At 46.8% G+C, this 21,285-nt stretch overlaps 1 protein-coding gene across 2 annotated transcripts; it reads right to left on the reverse strand.

The window, feature by feature from the left end:
* Positions 1-276: 276 nt before the first annotated feature.
* RAD54L (RAD54 like) lies at positions 277-20,025 on the reverse strand. 2 transcript variants are annotated; one of them, XM_082311900.1, is made up of 18 exons: positions 19,990-20,025; positions 19,765-19,848; positions 18,572-18,691; positions 17,746-17,806; positions 15,824-15,959; positions 14,972-15,041; positions 12,198-12,486; positions 11,594-11,718; positions 9,624-9,774; positions 7,585-7,711; positions 5,385-5,459; positions 4,819-4,949; positions 4,598-4,708; positions 4,330-4,453; positions 3,933-4,011; positions 3,658-3,837; positions 2,066-2,229; positions 277-873 (listed from the first exon to the last, which is right to left on the reverse strand). In XM_082311900.1, exons 1-18 carry the CDS (start codon positions 19,990-19,992, stop codon positions 672-674), a joined length of 2,232 nt encoding a protein of 743 aa, XP_082168026.1. In that variant the 5' UTR covers positions 19,993-20,025; the 3' UTR covers positions 277-671. The 2 variants fall into 2 exon arrangements, with proteins under 2 accessions (XP_082168026.1, XP_082168027.1); XM_082311901.1 differs by lacking the exons at positions 14,972-15,041; positions 15,824-15,959; positions 17,746-17,806; ... (1 more) ...; positions 19,765-19,848; positions 19,990-20,025 and adding an exon at positions 13,004-13,076.
* Between the last annotated feature and the right edge of the window lie 1,260 nt (positions 20,026-21,285).

Raw genomic sequence — 21,285 nt, forward strand, 5'->3', positions numbered from 1 at the left:
ATTACTGGCTTGTAATGTCCTCTAATTTAAAACACTCTGCTAGATCAGGGGATCCTGCCCATAACAAAGCAAGTGGTTTTAGAAATGGAACTACCTGATTTCCTACTGCCTGCGTGATCTTTCAGGCCAGATGTTCAACATAGAAGCTGAAATTTTTTTCCCCTTGTACAAATCCTTTTGTTCCTGAGTAATCAGCAGGGTTCACATTTCACAACAGAAATGGATCCTGCAAGTTTCTGATCAGCAGCTGCAAGCTGTAGCTGTCAAGGAAAAAAACATGACTGTGCACATCAAGTGCTATAAAACTGCAGGCTTAACTTAAACCTGAAGACAAAACTTAGCTGAGTGGAAGGCACAGACACCAAGAGCATGAGAACCAGTGCTGAATCCGATCAAGCGCACAAGGTCCAGTTATTCCTAGTTCCCAAAGGGCTGTTTTTCAGGCACACAGTGCAACAGCAGAGAAAAAGCCATGGAATCCTTGCTGTTGCAGTAGGCTGACCAACGCTAAGGGCCTTCCAGCCTCTCTGAAACCATGCTGATCTGCTATTCTGCAGCCACACAACAATCCAGCGTGTACTGCTACCCACTGCCCCTTTCCTTGAAAGGGATTAAAGTGGGGTGGACTGCCACAGCAGCCTGCCCTTGCCCCCACAGGGGACAGTAACCTGTTAGGGAATCCCTCGCTGCTCCTCATGGGAGTGATGATGGAAGGTGAAGGTGACGGCGGCGTCCCACGCAGCCTTCAGCACAGAGTCCTGCAGCCCCCGCTTATCGGCACAGTGGTTCCACTGGGAGAGGTCAGAGGTACAGTCGGACCCTTCAGGAGGGGGCCGTACCTGGTGGCCATTCACACACCGACGACACTTGATCCTGGAACAGAACCAGCACAAGGTCAGTGCAAGGTTCCTCCACTTCTTTAGCTTACGGGTTGTTGAAAAAAAAAAAAATGCAGCCCAGTAACATTTGGATTTACTCCCCTTCACCTGCAACACTGGCAACTGGTTTTTCAGACAGGATTACTTACTACCGCATTTCACTTAAACACACAACCACCTTCTGGCATGTGCGACAGATAAGGAATGACTCATTTTGGAGACCCTGGTTCTGTTTCTAACAGCACTCCCCTCCAAGTTCAGTCATGTGGGAATGGTCCAGCAGGACCCAGAGGATGTTCACAAGGAGTTTTCCCTGAAAGGTGAGGGATGTTGCTTAGAGCAGATCTCAAGTAAACACCCCTACTGCTAACACATTCTTAGCACCGCGTCAGGCTTCCCGAGTTCAAGAGAGCACACTGTGCTCCAAACCGCTCCATCCTGGCTCCCGCCATCGCCACCGGATTGTGCTCAGGCTGTTTTGGAGATGCCCTACTGAGCTGCCACATAAAGAGCAGCAGGAGCCCTGCCAGCAAAGCTTGTTGCTGTGCAGACAAGATACCCACACAGAGCTACGCTTTGAGTCACCTTAAAACTAATCCTCTTCACTTCTTGCCTGAACTAAGAGTCTTAACTTTCACAGTGCAGCATTTTACTGCACTCCCTGTCCTCTTTCTGGTGGCTACAATACCATAGGTCTCACGGATGGGGGAGAAGGGCAAACAATGGAAAAGAGGATTCTTTTAGTCCCCAGAACAGCACTTGGGTTGGCCTCATGAATTCTTAGCAGATGGAATAGCCCTGGCAGTGGAAGTAGCTCAGCATTTGGAGATCACAAACCACCAGGAGGAGAGCGGCAAGGAAGGACCAAGCTGGGCTCCACCAATTTGAACAGTTCTGATCGATTTCTCCCATTTCATCAGTGGCAGTACGTCACAGCCTCCAAACACAGGCAGCAACAGGACAGTTTGCTCACTTGTCCAGCCAGCACAGCTTTTCTAAGACAATAAAAAGGGAGGACAGCAAGCAAGTGCTCATCTCCGGGTGGTTAACAGCTTCACAAGCAGGGACACTTGAGGCCCTCTCTCCCTGAGCTTCCTCCTGCTGCCTGAGGAACCCCAGAATCAGTAGACCAAACTCTGAAGGGTTTTCTTTGTTGACCACATCCATTGGTCATTCGGTATACTCACTTGTCATGGGTGTCACTGGTGGTGGTCTCATTCAATGTGAAGAGCTCCTTCAGCTCCCCAAGTGAGAAGTGCCTTTCTACATCCTGCTCTTCATCCACCACGCAGCTGCTGAGGGCCTTCTTGTGGGTCTGGCGTTGGAATATCTTCTCCTCTATGGTCCCCGTCTACACGAGAGAGAGTCAGAGATGAAGCACAGTTGGGACATTAGTGTTAAAGGAGCACTACATTGGGAAAGTGTCACAGATCAAATGGCAGTAAGCTGTCATGACCACTTAGTGTCTTGCCAGACCAGTACAGAGGGCAGGCAAGTTAAGTAGCTGCACTCCAACCACGTCCTGTTTGGTTGCTGATCTAACCCAACTCTGCTTCTCTTGTCTTTCACCGTGGCTACAGGAGTGGATCCAACAGAAATATGGATGAGGAAGAGGTGGAGCTGCCACTTGTGGCTGGAGCTCACACACCACACCAGGTTGTGCTGACAGGAAGGAAGGGAAAGGAGCCGAGCAGCTACAGCTGCTCCCTGACAAAACAACCCAAACCCTGCCAAAAAGCAGCAACAAGGGCTAGCCCTGTGTGACATGAGCATCACCAGTATTTGCTGGTTCACCCACACACAGATTAATCACATCCACTGTCTGGAGGGAGATGACTACTTCTAGAACAGATGTGCAAAAAGTCCAGCACGCTACATTTTTTAAGGCAAAAATCTAAGAGCAAAATGTCTGTTTTGCAAACAAATGTAATACAAAGGAGGGGGATGATTAGTCATGATTTGCAGACTGGTTTCCTAGTTCTAAAAGGAAAGGAGCTCCCTGCTTCCAGGTGCGGCCAGGTCAGAGAAAAAGTGGAACACCATAAGGAAGAGATGGGCAAAGAACATCTGTTTTGTTAAAGTAAAATAATAATTGATCAAGGAACACAAGCTTACAAAAAAAACAAACTCACAAAAAAACCCCCACCACCAACCCCAACAAAAAAGCACCAAAACAAAAAACCCCACAGTCTGAACTAATGAGAGGTGAAGGTGAACAAGGGCAGAGAGGGGAGATTTCTGAGCAGTAGTCACTACTGGTGCTGCTGGACAAAGTGTGACAGTAGCCTGAGAAGACATGTCTCCTTTGTGCTTTTCCCTTACAGAGCAGCTACCCCACCTGCTAACTGGCAGCCCCATTCCAAAAGCTGCTGTAATTCTGGGAAGGTAGTTGCTGTTTATCAAGCACATGTACAGCCAACCAAAACAGACTGCAGCCAGACTGAAAAACAGCAACTTTGGCATCAGACACTCCACGAAATTAAAGTAGTTAGATGCCTAAATGACTTCAAAGGAGCATCTGATCTGGAAAGCTGCAGTCACTTCTATTTCTCAGAAGCCAGTCACCATTAGAAACCAAGGCCTGCAGTAATGACCCTCCAGCTTGAACCTTCATGGTTTTCCATGGCAACGCATCTAAGGGTAGGAAGAAACTAAGCTCCAGTCAGTTCTGGTCACCAACACAAAAGAGTTCTTCCCCTTCTGGTCCCAATCACAGCAGCTGCAGTCTGGGCTAGCACCAAGCACTCCACATTGAGGAGGTGAGAGGAGTAAGACTCACTGAAAGCAGTCGATAGATGTAGCATGTCTTCTTCTGGCCATCCCGCCACACACGAGCCATGGCCTGCTCATCATTAGCTGGATTCCAGTCTGGGTCGAACATAACCAGCCTGTTAGCCCCGATCAAATTCAAACCGCAGCCACCTGCTTTGCTGCTTAACATGAAGATAAACTCAGGGCTCTGTGGAAAAAGGCAAGCTTGGATTAAACTACAGAGGCAGCCATACTTTTACTCACAGCGTTCAGAACTGCTCACATCTGGCAGGTTCTACTTACCGAGGGGCTGTTGAAGCGCTCCACAATCTTCGCTCTCTTTTTAATGGACATGGTGCCATCCAGCCGGACATATAAATACCTAGAATATACAGCATTTGCTACAACCAGACTGCTACAACCTTTAGAGCATCCTACTTGAAAGAGAAAAATCTCCCACGAACAGCCTTGTAGCAAGGGCCTGGGCTTTAGGAGCTTTTGCAGAGGGCCAGAGCTTTTCTGCTGAGTGACCCCCGTAGCCAAAGCACAAGCCACATTAGTTCCAATTCAGGAACATCCAAGGTAAAAGACAGATCACAAGTTCCTGCTGATAGAAACTTTAAAAATAGCCAGTTTCTTTTACAGTGCAGGCTGCAAGTACAGTCTTGCAGGATTAAACAAATGAAGCTCAAAGACAAACCTTCTGTTCCTGCAGAGCTTTTCAAATAGGTCCAGTGTCTGAGTGTAGTTAGACACTAAAACCACCTTGTCGTTACTGGTGCTTTTTGTAACAGCAAGGATGTAGTCCAAAACCAGCATCTTTCCTGGATAAAAAGGAAAAAAAGAAGAAAGCTAGAGCAGAAGTTCCCAAATTCTAGACCTTGGAGGGGCACTTGATAAGATGCTAAATACAGTCTCATGGTTGCCTGTGTTAGGCAGCACATTTGTACTGTTGAGTTCCACAGTACCTGAAAGCTGGGGCTCCACAGATTTGGTGCTGTAGCCAGCAGGGAACAAGTCCAGGGCTCCCATAAAACCTTCTTCCTCTTCCACACACTTATCATGGATAAGAGCAGGGTCTGGAGGGCAAACAGAGCTCAGACTGGAGAATGAACAAGGGAGACCAAAAAAAAACACACGCTACCAACAGTGCAAAAACCAAACCCATTACATGAGTGGAACAACTCACGATTGCAGAGCTTCTTCAGGGAAGTGATGGAAGAGAGAGATGACACACTGATTTTGCCCTCCTTCAGCTCCTCCACTGGCTTAGCTTGCTTCAGGAAGTTCTTATACAGCTCAGCCTGCAGAGGTGTCAGCCTGAAACAGAACAAGAGCTCTGCAGTCTCAGCCTGCCCCCAAACCAACCCCATCCTTCCTCCTCCATCTATGCAGTGCGTTCCTTTTAGCTCCTGCGCTCTATTTTTTAGCTACAGCACAGACAGCCTAGAACTGCCTCCAAGGCTGATGGTAGAGCACTGATACCTCAGCCCAGAGCTGGAACAGAAGCTTGCAGATACTCTGCATGGCCCAGGGCTCTGCTGTACACAGTTGCCCAGAGCACACCAGCCAGCTGGCAGAACCACCAGTTGTGGGTTGTCCGTCGCTGCTTCAGGAGGAAAAGCAACATATTGCCAATGGCTACAAGCTCTTTCCTTGAGGGAAGCAGTCATCATAAGCATTGAGGAGATTTTGGCAACTTTTTAGTCCTTCCTGTTGCTCCTTCCTTTTCCTAGGCACAGTATAAGCTTTTACCTGCAGCAGACCACCTGCTCAATCTTCACTGGCAGGTATTTGGAGAGGATGTCTGAAGTTCTCCGGATTAAACACCTGCAGGGAGGGAAATGAAGATCAGATGCTTGGATTACATCAAAACTCTGTTTTATCAATATTATTCCTCACGAGCTCAACACAAAATCCCTTCGATATCTAATCTCCAAAAGCCTGTGACAGTCCAACACATGGCAAAGGCCAGACACCCACTATCCACACTAAGCCACGGTAAGAGGCTCCATCAGCCAGTGCTACAGAGCCCAATATAATCCACTGTCTTTGTGAGGCTTCCAGATTTGGTTCACAAGATTTGGAGGGATCAGGCATGATTCTACCTATCAGAGCCCAGTCCCTTACGAGAGATGCTTATCTCTTCCTCAGACTACCAACAGCATTCTCAACTCGAGCTACAACACACCAGTGGCATGGACAGCAAACAAGGGCAGGATTTAACCACCACACACCACGGACATAACCCAAAGTACAAGCAGGCAGCTCCCCAGTAACTTAATAGCCATCTTCAACCAAGACGGGTTCATTGTCTGCCCCAAGATTTCAGCAAAGGGTATATCCTTTCGAGCTCTAGAAATGCCCCATGGAGTAGTTCTACCACACTTCAGAAAGGATGGGATGGACTAGAAAAAGTGCTGAACTGAGCAACCAGTATAAGAAAGAAGTGCAGAAACCCAATTCTGCCAAGAAACATCAAAAATATGATGTTACGAAACCTATAGAAGAAAAATAGCTGGGATACATGACAGCCCCAAAATCTGTCAAAGGCTGTTAAAGAAAGGAATAATCTGGTCTCCAAAGCCATAAGCAGTAGGATGAAAAGTAACAGGCTTAAACTGCAGTAAGGAAGATTTGTGTTACACATTAAGAGCATTTTCTAACTGCAAAGACAGTGATGCCCTGGAAAAGGTGTCATGGGGAATTTGTAAGGTTTTCAGTGCTGGGTGCAGGTTAAGTAAGGTCTAACAGCTTCTACCTTGGCACAGCAAGATGGATTAGACGCCTTCTCCAGGGCCCTTCCAGCCTTACGCCTATGATTCCACATATCTTTGCATCACCGTCTCATCTGTAATTCCTACCAAAGTCAACTGATTCATCTGTTACTACTTATGTGCTTCATCTTCCCTACTTGTGTATCATGACTGTTGCACAATAAAGGAAAGGACACAGACCTCAACACAGGCAGGCACAAGCATTCCTGAATATACTTTTACACCCCTTTTCCATCACCTATAAAAAGAAATAAATGCACCTCCAGAAGGAATAAGCTCTCCTCCTGCCAACATTTCCTTTCTCCTAGGCTTCTATAAGCTGACCTGAGTCAAGGTCAGGGCTGTCTCTATAGAGAGGCTGTACTCAGTGTGAAATGCAATTTACCATGACTATGAACTGCAGGATTGTATTAGTGATGGTTGGATGATTAGTTTAGATAAAAAAAAGAAAAAGAAATGAAGACACCAGCAATGCTGAGAATTCAAAAGAGTCTCTACTAAGAGTTCTTATAGAGACACAAGCGATTGCCAGCAGATGTGGATAAATTGGTTGTATTCACGAAGACAAAAGAAACCAGGTTTAAGCAAATACCAAAAATCAACCAAAGAGAAATAAGACAGCATTTTACATCAGAGAGGTGCTTCTTGGGGATCAAAAGTCACATCTCTGACACTAGTAGGCTAATCCCATTAGCCCTACAGAGCCAGCACAGCTATTGAAATGTGCGCTGGACCCTTTTGTGACTTGGGCAATCAACAGCAAAACCGAGTGACGTTCCTTATACTCTCTCTGTCTGCCACTCAACATCTGGGCTGGATGGATCTCAAGTCTGACCCAGTCTACACTGTACTTATGTTAACAGAAATAAAAGGATGCTGCCTGACTGTTCAGATTCCAGGAGAAAACAGAAACGTAAGAGTCAAATAATGATTCAGTATCTGAGTACATTTGCTTGGGGGTGACTGCAGCTAACCATGCCATTTTAATGTGCTATTTTTCAGACTAAAGCTACATACTATGTAGATCTCTTAGGCAATAAATACTTGCACAATCACTTGCTGAATAGACATAACTGGCAAGAGAATTCATTACAGCTACAACTGTAATTTGGAAAGATACCAGTCTACACCAAGGGTTTATGCAAGAGCTCTGCAAAGAGAAGAGGGATGAAGTTCACCTGTTCACAATGCTGATCAGCTCTTTAAGCCTCTCTTCTCCTTTCTGTCGCTCAGCTTCACTTGCATCTGCATCTCTGCCTTTCAATATGGGAATTTCAAAATGTCTTTTAAATTCCTGTGCAGTCCCTGTACAAAACAGAAGTGAAAAGGTGACAACTACTACCAAATAACCTTTGATCAGTACCCCACAACCCCAGTTATCATACCACAAGCGTGGGGCCCAGCAGATAAAACAAACTCTCGCCCCATTGGTATGATTAGTTTTCCTTTCTAGCCAGGAAAGATTCAAACAAGACAGTCAAATCTGTACAACAAAAAAATCATTTTGTACTCCACAACAATACACTGCCAAAGGTCATACAATTTTAGTTAAACCTGAGTCCAGTCAGGCATGTACTGTTTTTGCTCATATTCCAGCTATACTTTTACTCCCAGATTTTGTCCTTGCAAACAACAGCACAGGCATTATGTGTGCCTGTTCCAAAATTATCTGTAATCAGTTGCTTATTACTGGTCACAGGCTGAAAGTGGGAAAAATGACTACTGCATGCATGCAGCTTTGCTGGCAGTAGTTACAGTATTAACCTCATCTCAGAAAGGATGACCTGGAAGTACAGGGAAACTAATCTTGCCTGAAGTACAGGTCAAGGGGGCAGGGGAAATCACACCAGCTCCCTGTAATAACTACCCAAAATTGAAGCACTTGGAAAAAGCAGATGTAGAACATCTACCATCCCATCCTTTCTTTGAGAAATCCTGGGGGCAGAACAGCTGAACAGAAAAAGATACGGCCCAAATGCTGCTTGTAAGACTAAGAATCTGGTGAGTGGTGTTTAACTAGAGTTGTACGTGCACTACAATTAATGAGAAGCCTCTTGGACTGGACACAAAACAATCCAAGACAAACATAGGTGACAAGTTACAGCAACAAGGAAATGATTTACAGATTGGTTCGTTTTCATTCCTTGACAGAAAAAAAATGACCTCTCTTGACAAAGACAAGCTGCTCCACACTGGAAAGCAGTAGACCTGCTCCTAATCCAGTGATGCAGGAGAGTATGCAAAGACTACTTCGCTTTTAAAATGAAAACAGAGCTTGCAGACATAAGCAGAGCACAGGAGCCAGAGACAGAATATTTCAGTCTGCCACCAGCAGTTTTAGAAGGTGTTTGATCCTGAAAACTCACACTAATCAGTATCTCTCCTCCAGGCTCTGTTCTTTCTATCTCAGATTAGTTAACCCCATATTCACAGGCCTCCCTTGCCTTAAAAAACAAGAGCAGTCTTAACTCCAAATGCTAGACATCACCCTTAGCTTTCTCTCAGATTATCTGAAAGCAGGATGGCAGACCATCAGAAATTCAGGCTTTGCTGCCTAACTCTGCCACAAGGTACACCATTCCGCCTTGCACCAGTCACTTCAACCTCCTGTGTCAGATGGATACAAGAGAGAGAGCAGGGAAAAGCTGTCTCCCAGGCTGCCTCTGTACTCAACGCAGAGAGCGCGTCATGTCAAACCCTTGTCTCCATGGAGCCTCTCCTGCAAAGACATCATTCCTGGCTTAGATTTCTGAATTTGCTACAGCCTGGGAGCATTGTGGGAAGTACCGTTACAAGCTGGCCCTTCCTGCCCAGCGACTCCTGCAGTATCTCCAAGGGTTTATTGTCAGAGAAACTCCTAGCCTACATGGACATTTTGGCTGACTAGTATAGCTACACAAGATCAGCCATGTAGAACTCAGGGTTGTATATACATTTGACCTTAATAATTAATTCCCCTTCCAAAACACCTGTTAGACTGGTGTACTTTAAATTACAATCTTCTTGAAACAGAGCTCTGATGATATACAGCTTCTAGAACAGGGGACTCTGACCTAGACTTTTTGGATACAAACTGAAGGAGAATAAGTCTCCAACCTGTACATGACCTTTCCTCTCACTAATGTCTTGGTTGCTGCTTTCACTGGCACTGGTAGCTAGGGGAGGCCTTGCCAGCAGCTCCCCCCTCCATCATGTCCCCGACACATCCACATCGTACCTAGGATGCCTGAATTGACGAAGTGCACCAGGCTGAAATATTCAAGCAGGTCATTCTGAATGGGAGTGCCCGAGATAAGGACTCGTCGAGGTGTATTTAAGCTGTTGAGAGCCTGGTATGTTTGGTTTTCAGAGTTCTTCAGTCTATGGCCCTTTAAAAAAAGAAAAAAGGAATGAAGCTGATAAATCCAGCGGCCCTGATAGGAAGCAGCTTGAAGATCCTCATCCACACTGACATGCCGTATCTCCCACAAGGCATCTCACCACTTTTCCCATTCCTAGTAGTGGACTAAGTGTTGTATGTGTATTCAATTGTTGTGACAGACTGTTGTGACAGACTTCTTTCAAAGGCAAGAATCTGGTGGGAAACCTGAAGCCATTACATGAGGCAACATGACATTACAAGCTTCCGAGACTAGGAACATCTGAGTCACACCCAGGCAAGAGGGCCTACCATGAAAATAACCACCAACCACATGGTCTAACTATAAGAACTGTTTCCTGTTCAAAGACAGGGACATTTTCAGCTACCAACACTAGGCACTGAACTCTGGAGCAGTAACATTGCATCACCAAAGGTCAAGATCACAAGCCATGCAGACCAGCTATATCCAGGACTGCCAGGCCTTTCCACACTAATAAAAAGAGGTTCTGCACCTCTTACAGGGGTAATCTGAACACAGGCCCCATTTCCCACGCCTGGGAAAAGCAACTTTATTAGCATCTGAGTGCTATGCTGTAGGACAAAGCATAAGCGATGAGATGCTTTTTACAAGTGCCAGACCACTGCAGAGCTGAGTATTTATTGGGACCTTACAGAAGGCACAAGGCCAGGGACCTGCTTTCCCAGCATCCCTACCTGCTGGCCCCATCCCAGGGGCAGAAAGGTGTGGGAGTTACACTTGTGAGGATGCTCGCTCTTTTCAAGCTCCTCTCAGCACTGTTCTAGCAAAGACAAAACCAAAACACTGGGTGGCACTACTATTTAACAAATCCCCTCCAACTGGCAGTGCAGGACACCTCAACAGTGGCTGAGGGCCCCAGCTCGATAGTTTCAAGGAGGCAGAGGGTACTTGTTTTATTTTGTCCTTCAGAGCATCTCTGGCTCTCACTACCTATAACCACAAATAGGAAACGATAAAAACAACTCCATTTCAGCCATGTGAAAGCAGAGCTTGACAACACAGACTTGGCAAAGCTAGATCCAGTGGTCAGCGAGCAGGGAGACAAGCCAGGTCTGTCTCTTCTTGAACAAGAAACACATGAGAACTCCTCACCTAGCTCTCCTACCTCTGCCCGAAGCAGGAGGCTACAGAGAGAGGAAGAGGGTCCTGCCATGGGAGTGCCCTTCAAACTCCCCCACAAGCACAGAATAAGATGGCCAGATAAACTGGCTAACAGCAGCCAACACCACACACAAGAGCATGCACAGAATCATTTAGGTTGGGAGAGACCTCAGGAGTTTCCAGTCCAATCTCTTGCTCAAAACACAGCCAAGTTAAAAATTACTAGGCAGAACATGAGGCCAGGCCAAACAAAGTACTTCTCACTTTAGCAAAGATAGACACAAACAAATGAAAACCAGATCAGTGAGCCAGGGCACTACCATCCCAACAGAGTAAGGTCTCTTTCAGAGTCAGAGACAGGCAATGGACCTCGTTTCTGCTACATATTTCACACTGAGAGGACCCTAGTAGGTGCCCCCACCCTGCCAGAAACCTACGAAGTGGCCCCAGCTATCACCACCTGGATTTTCTTCATATCTCAGCTCCTGAAAACACCCTTTCTTCTTCAGGCTCACCCAGTATGGATGAGCCAGTTACCCAGCATCTCTCGAACACCAGAATGGGTGCTGTCCACAGCTAAACCTTGTTTCCCACTGCCCTCCTCCCTTTTAAGAAAGCTGAGTCACTTTTGCCCAGATCTCAAAAAAACATCAGGAACAGATTCTTCTTAAAGATTCCCCTGTACCTCATCACATATGACCAGCCCAACACTGCCCTTCTGTAATGCCTCGGCATGGAGTCGGAAGGTCTCATAGGAGATGATCAGGATGGGTGAAGGCACTCGCAGGCCACGCTGGTTCATAAAGCCGACTGCGGATGGAAAGGGGGAAAAGAAAAAAAAAAAAACCAAAAAGGATGACGAAAACTAATAGAAAAGGGTTCAAGTTCTATAGCCAAAACGTTTCACCTTAAAAATCTAGGAAAACCTGTCTGCTTCAATTACTCTGTAGCATCCCTTCCACCCACGTATACCCATGCTCCCTTCCCACAACTGTCCCCATTTCCATCCCCCTCCCACCTCTGCCCACTCCCTTCCTGGCTTCTGGCTGGAGCAAAGAGGCACTGGGACTGCCCTAACTTAAGCACGTGACTGGACTTGGACTATTCCAAAAGATCAATATTACCAAAATGCAAGGGCCTGATCTAAACATGTTAGTGGAGAGACTTTCATCAGTCTCCAGAGCTCTAATGACAGCTCAGAGATGTTCACATCAGCTGCTGTAGGCTTCTTCCAACGCAAGATTTTGGCCTAAGCCAGCCAACTGCACCGTTTGAAAACATTTCTGTACCTAGTTTACGGTCAATCTCTTCTTTGGAGCCTCCATCAATGGCCAGCGGCTGGATCCTTCCTCCCAGCCATTTCTCTACTTCATTGTACCAGTTTCTCACCAGGCTGGAGGGAGACACCACCATGGCTTTTTCGATTTCAGGCTTGCAGTCCGGACTTTGCCGGAGAAGCGTCCACATGAGTGTGATGCACTGCAGGGTTTTGCCCAGTCCCATTTCATCTGCCATGATACAGCCATGACTCCCGGGGATCCGCCGGCTCGTCACACAGTCCCAGAGGAATTTCACTCCCTGCCAAAAAAGCGTTCTCTCAGAGCAGGATGGGGACGTCAGCAGAATGACAACTTCATTACAGCTTCATTACCGCAAAGCACAGGACTGATACTACAACAAACAGTAAATGTGTGTAGCACATCCCTAGGGACATGCAGTGTTCTAATGAGATAGAGGCAAATCGCCCGAGACACAGCTAAAATGCAGCCACATCTGGTTTGGAACAACATTACTGGTGCCAAGACGTACCTCATAACATGCACAAAATCCTACTACATTTTAACTGTACAGTTATAACTAGCTTCCAGACATGAATTCCCAGAAATTTCTGCCCTTGGCTGCATTAGATAGGCCCAGGCCATCAGCTAACCTGCATCCATCACTGCAAACGGGTTAATCATCTTAACAACACCCAATCAGGTAGTTTTAAAAACATAGAATCATAGAGTGAGCAGAACTGTTTCTGCTGCCTGATTAACTCCCAGAACACCCTCAGCAGCCCTCACTGCTTCTGCCTAGAAGCGCAATGACTCACCTGGGGACTCAAGGTCCAAAGCAGATTTAGCTTCAGAGAAGACACAGGGCTGAGGTTATAGCCCACGTCACATGGTGGGAGAAGAGCTCAGCCTTGCATTAGGCTCTGACACATCACCAAGACAGATAAAAGGGGGAAGAAAAAAAAAAAAAAAAAGATACTCTGCAAAATGTTCCTCTATCATGTGATGATAGAGTCAGAGAAAGCCAGGGCAATGTGCTGGGAACATATAAGCTCCTCATGTTGTGTCAACAGAGCAGGGAGTGAGGGACACAACCTAAACACACCTGGATGGATTCACCCCTCTGTGCTCCCCTATTTAGGGCTGGAAGATGGAGCACTTTCACTTGCACTTTCAAGTCCTTTTCTTTCTTTCTTAGGCCCTTAACAACAGATTAATGAAGTTTATTTAAGCCAGTTGAAAAATTATGAAATACATTACTGAATAAAGAGTGTATTTGGCTGGGGATCCAGTTGGGTAACCTCCCAACAACTGGGGAAAGGACATGACAAAGATGGAGCAAAGCTGTACAACAGTCTGGGAGCATCACCTGAATAAAGCAGCACAGGAACCTTAGCAGGCAAAGACTTACTAGTCAGACTAGAACAGAGACTGCTTTATCAGAGATATCTACCTGTCAAAAAACAGTGTGCCTAGGACACCAACGTCACTATCATTACTTGACAAAAGCACCAGCAGGCAGTATCTTACCCAAAAACAGAGTGCCTCCAGCTATGTAGCCAGAGACGAGTATTACACTGGGTCACAGGTTCAGTAACAGCTCTGAGATAAAAGTACAAGCTAGGAGCAGCCTACAGCACTCTCAGAGCCATCTGAAGATCTCCCATGCAGGGACACATCCAGCTTGACCTGCTTAGCCTGCAGGATCAGCAATTACAGCTTCCATCTGTGCTGCCTCTAGGCTTAAATGATAATATACTGCATCTGTGATGAAATTCAAACTGTCCAGATACCTACATTAGATATTTGGAGTACACACTACTTCGATATTGTGATGTTGCACATATTTACAACATAAAATGTTTTTCGGCACTCTCCACTGGCGAATTCCAAGTCTACATAGGTCACAGACAGCTCACACCCACAAAGGGTAGCCTCCAAATAAAACACAATGAAGTAGGAATCTACTCCGCGCCGTGTTGGGAACCATGGTACCAGAAAGAAGAGCTTCAGTGTTTCCTGGCTCAAAGACTGCAGATCCAATTAATTCTGCTGACCGGCAAAGCACAGTGGTGGACAGCCTGCCCTGCCCAACTCAAGACTGGGCTGCAACATCATCTACGGCAACTACATCCCATCCCCTTCCACACTGAGTTCCACTCAGCAGAGCTACATCTCCAGACTTCAAGGTAAGTAAAAGCTGGACTTCCAGCCCTGACTCTGCAAGATCCCATTTCCCTGCAGAATCTGGTCTTTTCCTAAGGTACCATTGGTGACACAAAGGTCAGCCAATGTGCTTTCCTAGACCTGTGCAACCAGTGCACATTGGTCACAGAAACTCCCCGGTTTCCACTATCAGCTGACCTGACCTACAACCCCACAGAGAACACAACTGTGCATTAGGCAGCATCACGTTTAGGCTGGGAGGGCTCTGACCCTGCCAGATCAGATGCAAGAGAAGAGAAAGTTCTTACACACAAGAAAGCAGTGAATTTCCACGTTTTTAAGGACAAACAGGACTGTTGTAATATTCCCAGCATGTCCTCTTGCTTAACACAGGACAGAGAATATTTGCAGCATTCAGGACTTTAAGAGGATGGTTAAAACAAGTGTTTCACTTTGCATTTGCAACACACTAGAGTCTGTTAGGCTGTCACAGACTGTTAGTCTGTGAGGTCTACGTAGACCTCATAGTTGGTGGGTTACAATTGCAGCAGAGGAACTGCAGCTTTTTGAAATGCACCAGGTCCTTCAGCCATACCCTCAGGTCCCGATGGAAAACTTACTTCTCTCTGATGGGGCCGTAAAACACGGCTGAGGACAGGATCCACCACAACATGGACAGGTGCTTTGTCCCTGCAGGAGGCAGTCAAGGAAGAAGACACGGTGATTAATGAACTCGGCACAGCATATGTTTAGTTTTTTTAAAATCTCACTGCTATACCGAGGACTCCCCAGTGGCAGGAGGGAAGCAACTGCCAACAAGAAAGGGAAAAATGGATTAATTCAGTTTTGAGAATGAAGTCACACAGGCCTGATCTACAATCTAAAACGTCAGTGAAACCACGTATTCAAGCTGTGGTTAACACAAAGGCAGAATGTGGTTCAGAGATACAGTTAAAAAGTCATTATTATTTTCCTTGTTTCAATAACAATAATTTAACTGCATTACTGGAGAGAGGAACCTCTTCCTCTGTCCATGAAGATCCAGCTGACAGCCCTTGTAAGTTATAACAACCACGCAGAAGGAACTACTTAAGAATAAAAACCATTAGGCATCATAACATTTGACTGTCAGTCATGTCCTTTTGCTTGTCCCTAGATGCTGATGTTTCCTGACTAATGACTAAGCCATGAGATTTTCTAAGCAGCATGTGTACATCCTCATTCCCTGCAACAGGTTTAAATTTTCGATGAGGGGGAGATGAAACAGCCTGTGGAAGAGCACAAACAATCCAGCATGGGTACATTCCTTCTTTGATTGTTACCATATCTGAACCAATTCAAAGGCAGAATACTTGGAACCAAACTCCCCTTGATGTTCAGACCCCAGTTCAGACACATTTAGGAAGAAAGCACACAGACCTACACATACAAGGAGGTCAGAGCTGAAGCATTTGTGCCAGGTGATGACTCACTTGTCTATTTTCAGCTGGTCGTGGGCACTCAGCAGTGGGGGCTCGTACAAAACCAGAGCTCCTTCCTCAAAAGGGTCATGGAGAGGACTCCTCAGCCCTGCCCGTTTGATACCCAGCGCACGCAAGCCCAGTGGCCCTGAAAGCAAACAAAGGCACAACTCAAAGAACAACTTCTTCCTGGAAGAAAGCAGAGCCTTGCAGAAGATTCTGATTACGTTTAGGAACAGTCAATTAACTGGGTGCTGGAGTGGAGACGCAGGCACAACTGGTGCAGACAGCAAACCTACGCAGGGTGGTTGTTTGGCAACACTCTGCCAGCACACAGCGGGTAGCTCTGCAGCAGGAAAGAACAGAATAAAGGAAGAGAGGCAAAGATGGAGCAATGGCACTGCCCGCCACATTGCGTGCACCAAAATGGGCACGACTGGGTGCAGCAGATGCCATATATGCTGACGCACAACGGTATAAGCTGTCTTGCAAGGTGACCGATGGCTTCATCCCAGACCTGTGCCACTGGCATCCAACCATAACCAGGCACAATGTTTCCCTCAGCTGTCTCCGGGCATTGGAGCTACTCCTAGTACCCAAAGGTGGTGGTTCTATTCTTCTGAAAGACAAGCAGGGTTCCAGAATGTATGCCTCAGCAGCTCAATAAATACCTTCCCACATACATAGTATCTACCGAGGTCAAAGAGGTCAAATCTTCTTTTTGGATCAGCTAAACCAGACTTAGCCAGAGTTGTACCTTTTATGCAAGGTCAAGAATTGATCTTTAATAGTGATGAAGTTTTACAGTATCATAGTTAGCACCATACTGCCATTACCTACTCTAGGGTATTATTTTCTCTCTGATGAGCAATAGTAGATGTTTGGCCTTGAAGCCAGTTTCTGTGAAAAGCAGAAACCAAGCATGAGTCCCTTTTCCTAGTATTATATTTTGATGTCACGGTTTTGGAATGGAGATGAACACAAAAAGAACATGCATGGAAATCCCTTTTCCTTTCAAAACACAGGCAACTGTGCTCCCAGGATTGATTTTGCTTGGGAAAGATTCAAGCAGGGTCAATTTGCCCACTGCTTGCTAAAGCTCCTTGCAAAACAAGCGTGTATCACAAGCTGAGGCAACAGTGCACGCACACCAAGAAAAGAGCACATGAAACAGCCTCATCTCCCAATTAAGAGAGGAAGATAACAGCCACAGAAAGCAGCTTCCCCTGTTACAGTTCTGTTTCAGCCTCCTGACAAATATGCTTTTCCACAAACTAACTTTGTCAAACACCTTTGGGGCTTGTCATTTCATAGTCAGTGTCTGCTTACGGACATATTTTTATAACTAAAGTTTGAGTGAAACTGGTTGATTTGCATTTGAATTTTTCAGGTGAAGGGGAAAAAGGGGACAAGAACAGGTCCATTTGTTTCTGAGATCTTGTGTTTTACTGATTCAAACCAGCTGAGACTTTGAACTTCAAAACTGCCTTGCTTTGAAGATCACCTTGAGACTCAACACACCAAGCCAAGTAGAAAGAAAACTGGCACGTACTATCTTTTTCACTGACAGCCTTCTGTCTGTTAGTATCATTAGGGTATTATTTAGATGGTAAACCTTCATCGCTTGGAATTCATCTTGCTTTTGTATTTGCGATGTGGTGTACAATCTTCTGGCACTACATCAAATACATAGCAGTTAGAACACAAAATCCAATTCTGAAATGTAGGATTATCCAAACTAAACACTAGTAAGAAATACGAAGACTTTGCTAATGTGCCAGTATTTTTCTTCCAAAATTAAGTCAGGATTTCTGGAACATAAGCATCAGTGCAAAAAATAACAATAATCCCCACAGATATATTTGACAGGCCTGAGCATCATCTGTTTTACCCAAGCAATCAACACGGACAATCCTTAAACCTCCTCATCTTACCTTTATAATTTGGAATGGGGACTTTGAAGGGTTTGGACAAAATGCTGCGGATAAAAGCCTCCTAGGAATTCAGAAAGAAAACACGCTTAAGAAGCCTGAAATAAGAGATTGCTCAAGAAGGCAAGCCCAGGACATTTTTTGAGAACTCAATTTTGCCAAGTGCTGAGAGTCCCTCTATTCAAGTGTCAACTCCAACTATTTTCAATAATATCTAAACGGAAGAAAGTAACAAACGAGCACAATTCCCCCCACCAACCCTGCTTTTCAAAACTATTTCCCTTTGGGTTTTCTAATGTGTGAAATTGATTTTTCATAATTCCTATCTTCTCAAATCCACTGGCATTATTCATTTCTTTAAACGCTATTGCTTCCTCCTGCCTTGGTGATTCAGTCAGGCAATTCATTTCCTTTAAAGGAGCTGGGTTACCATTGCAGAAACATCCATGCCAGACCAGCAAGCACCCAGCCAGTTCAGCACCCGGTCTCCAGCAGTGGAAGCCCAGAGAGAACCAGGCGAGCAGAGAGCACTTGAGCCATCTGTGTGGAAAGCTCCCCATGTCCCTGGGCACTGTCCTTCACCTAGACCCCCACAGAACTCTCTTATTCAGGATTTCCATTATAGAAAGTATCCCCACCACATCTTCTTCAACATTAAATGGTCGGAGCTAGAAAAAGGTGTCTCCTAAAGACTCTGTATGTGTGGCACTTCCATAACACCTCTGATTAAATGGGTCCATGGAAATTTAGCCCTGCTGGGACCCCCTTGATGAATGAGCTCCATATGCAACCCACTTGCTATGGCGTGCTAGCAGTAACACCCACTTACATGTTGACTGCTATCCAGGCAGCGAGGCCTATTGGTCAACTGAGCCAAGGGTTTCCTGAAAGGCGACCTGTAACATTCTCCACTCTCCGTCTCACTGACAGGCTTCTGTCTCTTACGAGTCTGAAAAACAGAATCAAGACAAAACAACTCAGGGGCAGCTGGTGAGACCAGAAGATAAATGCATCACTGTCACACTCAGTAAGCACCTAACCACACAGACAATCCACCCAGCCAGCTGAGTATCTCTGAACAGACCCAATCATTACTCACACCCACTTCCAAAGGACGGAGCCAGCAACACCACCAAGGTCGCCATGCCCTAAAGTTTAACCCGCACAAAGATTGAAATACTCTCCTGGTTAAGAAAATAGCTACCACTTTCCAACCTGTAAAAGGGCAGGCTTGTCTGTGCTAAGATTTGTCCTGTCCCCCCACCCCCAAAAAAGCAGAAGAAGAAAAAGGAAGGGTCAATAGCATGGAACAAACTACATGAAAGTCCCCAGAGGCTCGCACAGCATCTGTTGTTACAGGCGTGAAAGGCCTCACACTGAAACCTAAATTTCAAACACTTTGCAAGGTATGAAGATAAGTAAGTCATTGATCTGTTTCCTGATTTAACAGTCCTCTTCAGATTGAGGCATGGTTTTAACCACCTGCTGGCATAGAAAAAGGGATTTGACACAGAAAGCACTAGGTAAGACTCGTGAGAAAAGAAACAGAAAGCACTAGTGAGACCTGTATGACATAGAACACAGCATCGTAACATTCTGTTTTGTCTTAAACATCTACCTATTCCTAGTTACAGCCCTCTCACAAAACACTTGGAAGCTCTCCCAGGGCTAGCTTTTTCCGTAACCACGAAGCACCACCTTGTACACAACAAAGTTCTACCAACTACATGCCCAGACACAAATTTTCGCCCAACTGGTGAAAACAGCATAAACCTGGGGACTGATCCTCAATCCCCAGAAGACGGGGGCGATAACAACCGCCGATCAGGCACCAGGGACTGACTTGGGCAGCGGCGGGTCCGCCGCCATCCCGCACCGCATCCCCCTGCCCGTGGCTGGCGAGGCTCCGGGCGTCCCACCGGGCCGAGCCCGCCCCAACCCCTCCTGGGCGAGGCCACCCTCGACGCCGAGGGGCGCAGGCGTTCCCCGCCGCTGCCGAGGCCGCCACGTCCCCTTGCTTACCGTCGGGGGGTGCCGGTCCTCCTCCTCCTCCTCCTCGTCGCCCGCCTTCCTCTTGGCCAGCTGGCTGGGCGCCAGGCTCCTCCTCTGGAAGGGGGGCACAGCACAAACACACACACACACACTCTGAGGGGACGGCGGGGCCGGGGGGACCGCGCAGTCCCGCAGGCCAGGCCAGGCCAGGCCAGGCCAGGCCAGGCCGGCGCCCCCCGGCCGCCCCGCACTCACCATCGCCTCACGGGGAAGGGGAGAGGGGGAGCGGTAACGTCCTGCGCGCGGAACGGTTCGCGCGCGCCGCGCCGGAGGCGCGAAAGGCGCTGGGGCGGGCTCCGCCCCGCCTCTTCTCCAAGGCAACAGGCGTGGCCAAGCGAGCGCCGAGCCGTATCGACCCGCTCGGGGCTCCGCGGAGGGAGGGAGCTGCGGAGAGGGAGGTGCCTTCCCTCTACGGTCACCTTTCAAAACAGGCGGGCGCTTTTGCACAGTTCTGTGTTATTTTACACACCTGCCTGTTCAGAGTATGGCTGACCCTGAAGCCTTGATGATGGACCAGCATCAGCTTGCGCACTCACAGAACAGAAAGACACCCCTTTTGGTACATCCAGAAGGGTACTGGGGGGGTTCAGGGTGAAAAGCAACCTCAGAGCAGCAGCCATTTGAGCGTAGATTTGTTTTGCTTGAAAAAGAAGGGCGGGCGAGTCCTCAGGAAAGAGCGAGGCTGTTCCTGTTCCATGGGTCACAGCTGACACGATAAATGAGGGCTGGTGCTCACCAAGCAATTTAAAGGACAGACTTCTTACAAATTGCAAAACCACAGCATTTTGGAGACATCCAGCTAAATTCTCCTTCTGGCTACACAGGAAACCCCAAATAACTCCATGGAATAAGCCAAGTCCTCTGATCCATGCAGTTAGCTCTCCCATCGGCGGGCAGGGAAGGCACCCTCAAGATGAGATTCCCAGACAGCCCGTGATACCAGACGTGCCTCTCGCAGGACTCGGAGCACGTCCTCCGGAGCCAGTGTGTTCCCGGAGGCCTCAGCGGCTGGCAGTGTCAATAGATCCTGGGAAACTCGTCAAATCTCCAGATGCTGTCTGTGGAGCACCTGGGGACAGGCAGGGAGTGAAGGTGGCCTTCGGTGCAGTCCAGCAAAGCAAACAATTCAATATGCAATGCACTGCAGCTCTTAAAAGGACTTTGTCTTTCCTTCCTCCTCCAAGGAGGGAAAGGAGAAGGGAAAGGATGGTTTTCCTCTTTGCTGGTTGTTTCACTGGTAAACTTGGGAAATAAATTAAATGCAAAAGCACTTCAGTCATTTCCAGTTGCACAGCCGACCTTCTTAAATATCAAGAAACACAAGAAGCCCCTTTGGCAGTATCCCCACCTCGAGCTACGTACTATTTTTCTATTCAGTTTATTAAACATTTATGTTAATACATTTATGCACCTTTAAAACATGGACCATAAAATAGAGTGGATATAAGACAAAGCCAAATTCTTGCATCTTTAGGACGTGATGTGTAAGTG

This window comes from Platalea leucorodia, assembly GCF_965183815.1.
Source record: "Platalea leucorodia genome assembly, chromosome: 5".
NCBI lineage: Eukaryota > Metazoa > Chordata > Aves > Pelecaniformes > Threskiornithidae > Platalea > Platalea leucorodia.

Excerpts from the sequence above, each read along its gene's own strand:
- RAD54L (XM_082311900.1), bottom strand. Across the intron at positions 12,487-14,971 it reads TACGGCCCCATCAGAGAGAA|GGAGTGAAATTCCTCTGGGA; the intron begins GTAAGTTTTCCA and ends CTTTTTTGGCAG. Across the intron at positions 7,712-9,623 it reads CGTCAATTCAGGCATCCTAG|GGACTGCACAGGAATTTAAA; the intron begins GTACGATGTGGA and ends TGTTTTGTACAG.